The sequence below is a fragment of the Etheostoma spectabile genome, chromosome 22, assembly GCF_008692095.1.
Source record: "Etheostoma spectabile isolate EspeVRDwgs_2016 chromosome 22, UIUC_Espe_1.0, whole genome shotgun sequence".
Classification (NCBI taxonomy): Eukaryota; Metazoa; Chordata; class Actinopteri; order Perciformes; family Percidae; genus Etheostoma; species Etheostoma spectabile.
Window position 1 is genome coordinate 3,729,073 of NC_045754.1, and position 4,800 is coordinate 3,733,872.

The 4,800-nt window shown below is 44.0% G+C and overlaps 1 protein-coding gene across 1 annotated transcript in view; it reads left to right on the forward strand.

Annotated features, from left to right (window-relative positions):
- The window catches only part of rps6ka3b (ribosomal protein S6 kinase, polypeptide 3b), a 77,434-nt gene continuing 72,634 nt past the window's right edge, over positions 1-4,800 (forward strand). Inside the window, exon 1 of the mRNA XM_032504524.1 lies at positions 1-487. Coding sequence (XP_032360415.1) covers positions 425-487 — 63 coding nt within the window. The 5' untranslated portion in view covers positions 1-424. The remainder of the gene's footprint in view (positions 488-4,800) is intronic.

The following is a 4,800-nucleotide window of genomic DNA, read 5'->3' on the forward strand; positions in this document are numbered from 1 at the left end:
TGTGTGTGTGTGTGTGTGTGTGTGTTTTGAGTCAATCAGTTTCCGAAAAAGGGCGTCCTCCTCCTCCTCCTCCTCCTCCTCTCTGTGTGAGTGCGTCTCCCCGGAGGAAGGGGCGGTCCCAGCGCCGCAGCAGATCCGGAATTAGAAGGTGTTCGCACGGCTCGGCTCTGCTCGAACGGTCGGTGGGACGCTCCGGTTCCACGGGAGAGGGGGGACCAGAAAACGGACAACCAGCTCAAACACACGTTTCGTTTAAAAGAAGGAAAGGAAAAGAAAGACGGGAGGAAGGAAGGAAGGAAGGGAGGGAGGGAGAAGCCGGGTGGACTGAAAGTGTTGGCCGAGGGAGGGACGTCGAACCTGGGGCAGAAGAGAGGAGTAAATACAGAAAGAAATAAAAGTAGAAGGGGGGAAATAAAAGGAGAAGATGCCCCTGGCTCAGTTGGCGGATCCCTGGCAGAAGATGCCTCTGGGGGGCACGGCTGCAGAGGTGAGACATTTAAACATTTGTCCTCTTGTCAAACTGCGGGACAGACTTGTAGTAGACAGGTAATGCAGGTATAACCCACGCAGGATGTCATTTAAAGCGTCATAATGTCCCTGTTAGATAATTAGTCTACCTTTAAAAGCTGTGAAATGGACAACACATGATATAAAATACACTAACACAACACAACAATGCATCTTAAAGGCACTGTTAGATGGTTGTTCTACTCTTAAAGTTCCTTTAGGGAAGCCAAATTAGATTATAATACACATTTAAAGTCACTGTTGGATCATTATTCTTGCCTCAAAGGTCCAATATTTAACAAAAACTTATACAATGTATATAAAATACACTTAAAGCTCTTACACAAACGCCAAATTAGATCAAAATACACTATAAAGCATCACTCTGAGCACTCAAACATGCTGTAATACTCCTATATAGAAGTATTAAACACAAATGTAATACTTTGTTTTAAAGCTATAAATCTGAATCTTGTAGTCTCTAAAATATCAAAAAATTGTTAATAATTCTTGTCACAATTTCCTAAAGCCTAAGCTGACAACAGTCTAAAACCCCCATATATAATAAATAAATAAATATATATATATATAATTATAAGACAAAAAAGCAGCTTATCCTTGCAAAATTTAGGAGTGAATTTGATATGTTTCCCATAAATCTGACTGAAATCATACATCGATTACCCAAATAGTTTTATATTGATCCCTTTATGCTTCAGCTCTACGGTAACATGACAAAAAGGTTATTATTGGGTAACAGAAATGCTTCCTCAGAGCACAAATGGGGCGTAAAATACGCCGTATGTTAACATGAAACCTTTAAACTTAGGGTCACAAGTCCCCACCCGTCACTCTGGGGACGTGGTGGAAAATCCTTTTGTAGTGGTTCGGATTTTGATTTGAGGATTTTTTATTCCTTGGGGTTAAAACAAAATAAACAGGCAAAGTTGAAGTGTGTCATTGTTCTAAAAAAAACCCAACAACACACAAACAAGGAGCTTTGTGTCCAAAACTGAGACACAAGATTGAGACAAAAACAGCTCCTGTGTTAGATGAGTTGGTGTTTGTTTTTTCTTTTTTTTTTCCAGTTCTTCCTTCCTACGAGTTTTTGAATCTTGATAAAGAGCAGGAGGCGGTGCCACTGTGACTGCATGATTCAGGAAGAGCTTGTGTGCGTGTGTGCGTGTGTGTGTGCGTGTGTGTGTGTGTGTGTGTGTGTGTGTGTGTGTGTCCACTTCCTGTATGAGGTGTCACAATGACAGAATGGCGAAATAGCTTCCTGTCACTCTGGAGGCAGATTGTGAATAATCTAAAACGTTATTTGTGCTCAGACGTTAAAAGAATGCACCGAGTCGCTGCTGTTCTTCTGTCCGCCCTCCCTGACGTGCTCGTGCCTGCTCGTACAGCTTTCTCCGCCCGGCCTCTTTTCACTCACTCCTCACTCAAGCCGACCTTTGACCCCCCCCCCCCCCCCCCCCCCCCCCCCCCCCCCCCCCCCCCCCCCCCCCGTGTGTAACACCTCGCAGCCTCTCGCCGTGCAGCAGCGATGTGTCGCACCGGCTCTGTGTTTTCATTTAGGCCACCACGGGACACAAAGGAGTGAGTGGTGAAGTTGTGAAATAAAGAAGAGATGCTTCTGTAGGATGTTTGCCCTGGAGGCAAGAACACACACGCACACACACACACACATACATACACACATACGCACACGCACACGCACACGCGCGCACTTGTCTGCTGAAATGGGGAAAAATGAGTTTAGATCAAGATGGCTGCAGCTATGAATCTGCACTCTGCCGGCTTAAATGTTTTCTTACTTAACAAAGAAAGTCATTTGAAAAGCTGGATTAAAATATATATATATATATATATATAATTATATACACTCACCGGCCACTTTATTAGGTACCCCAGCTCTATAACGTTGGACCCCCTTTTGCCTTCAGAACTGCCTCATATTCTTCGTGGCATAGATTCAACAAGGTGCTGAAGCATTCCTCAGGGAGTTTGGTCCATATTGACATGATGGCATCACACAGTTGCCGCAGATTTGTCGGCTGCACACATCCATGATGCAATCTCCCGTTCCACCACATCCCAAAGATGCTCTATGGATTGGATCTGGTGACTGTGAGGCCATTTGAGTACAGCGAACTCATTGTCATGTTCAAGAAACCTCTGTGATGATTCCAGCTTTATGACATGGCGCATTATCCTGCTGAAAGTAGCCATCAGAATTTGGGTACATTATGGTCATAAAGGGATGGACATGGTCAGCAACAATACTCAGGTAGGCTGTGGCGTTGCAACGATGCTCAATTGGTACCAAGGCCCAAAGAGTGCCAGAATATTCCCCCACCATGACCCCACCACCACCAGCCTGAACCGTTGAACAGGCAGGATGGATCCATGCTTTCATGTTAGACGCCAAATTCGGACCCTACCATCCGACTGTCGCAGCAGAAATCGAGACTCATCAGACCAGGCAACGTTTTTCCAATCTTCTATGTCCAATTCGATGAGCTTGTGCAATTGTAGTCTCAGTTTCCTGTTCTAGCGAAAGGATGGCACCCATGTGGTCTTCTGCTGCTTAGCCCATCTGCCTCAAGTTCGACGTACTGTGCGTTCAGAGATGCTCTTCTGCCCACCTTGGTTGTCACGGGTGTTATTTGAGTCACTGTTGCCCTTCTATCAGCTCGAACCAGTCTGCCATTCTCCTCTGACCTCTGGCATCAACAAGGCATTTCCGCCCACAGAACTGCCGCTCACTGGATGTTTTTTTTTTTCGGACCATTCTCTGTAAACCCTAGAGATGTTGTGCGTGAAAATCCCAGTAGATTAGCAGTTTCTGAAATACTCAGACCAGCCCTTCTGGCACCAACAATCTGCCACGTTCAAAGTCACTCAAATCACCTTTCTTCCCCATACTGATGCTCGGTTTGAACTGCGGAGATTCTCTTGACCATGTCTACATGCCTAAATGCACTGAGTTGCCGCATGTGATTGGCGCTTAGAAATTAAGTGTTAACGAGCATTTGACGGTGTACCTATAAAGTGGCCGATGAGTGTTTTATATATAACATATATATATATTTATATTTACTTTTTCAATTAATCCATTAGTTTTGTCTATAAAATGTCAGAAAATATAGAAAAATCTTAATCAGAGTTTTTTTAATTTTTATAGACCAAACGATTTTTCGATTTACCAACTACTCGACAAATGAGTCGACAGTGAAGCTGGCTGTGAGTTGCAGCTCCAGTTCAGAGGAATTACAGTAAAGTTACAACAAAGTCTCTCTTGAGGAACCTTGTCCTGGTTCCTCTGGATGGATCCTCGGCCTGTGTTGTGTTTTCCTGCCTCCACTAAAGCTTGATTTACGATCGTGTGGAGGCTCCACGCAGAGCTTTTTCCGTAGTCTACTTAAGTGGCCTGATGTTTATATATATATGTGCGCTGGTGTGTGCGTTGAGCCAGCATTTCTGTGTGTGTTGTGTGTGTGTGTGTGTGTGTTGTGTGTGTGTGTGTGTGTGTGGTGGGTGTGTGTGTGTGTGTGTGGTGTGTGTGTGTGTTGATTTAATGTTGTTTAAGGAGAAGGAGAACCAATCAATCAATCAATCAAAATGTATTTATATAGCACTTTACAACAACCAGCAGGGTCCAAAGTGCTTAACAAATGAAAAATCACAACATACGATAGAAAGAGTAAACATAGAAAACATAAAATCAGAAAAGTTACAAGAAAACAAAAGAATGAAATTGTCACCACCACTGCTACGTATTAAAAGCCAACTGACAAGATAGTTTTGAGTTTGGACCCAAAGAGCCACATCTGTACCAGTACTATCGGGAACTTGTTCCAGAGTCTCGGGCACAACTGCAAAAGCCAGCCCCCCCCCCCCCCCCCCCAACACCGTTTATACCTGGACATTTAGACTTCTAAAACCATCTGGTTTGAAGAACGCAATGACCGGTTTTATTCCCGCGCGGTTAAAATTTCAGACAAATACTCCGGGGCGAGACCGTTTAAAGCTTTGAAAACAAACAATAAAATCTTAAAATCTATTCTAAAACGCGCCGGGAGCCAGTGCAGGGTGCAGAGAACGGGAGGGATGCGTCCACGTCTAGATGTTTTTGTTAAAAAAGCGAGCAGCAGCATTTTGCAGCAAGTTGAAGACGTGAGATGGACGTCTGATTCAGACCAACAATAAGTCCAGGAAATAAGTCGGGGGAAATGCAGCGTAATCAATCAATCAATCGATCAATCAATCAATCGATCAATCAATCGATCA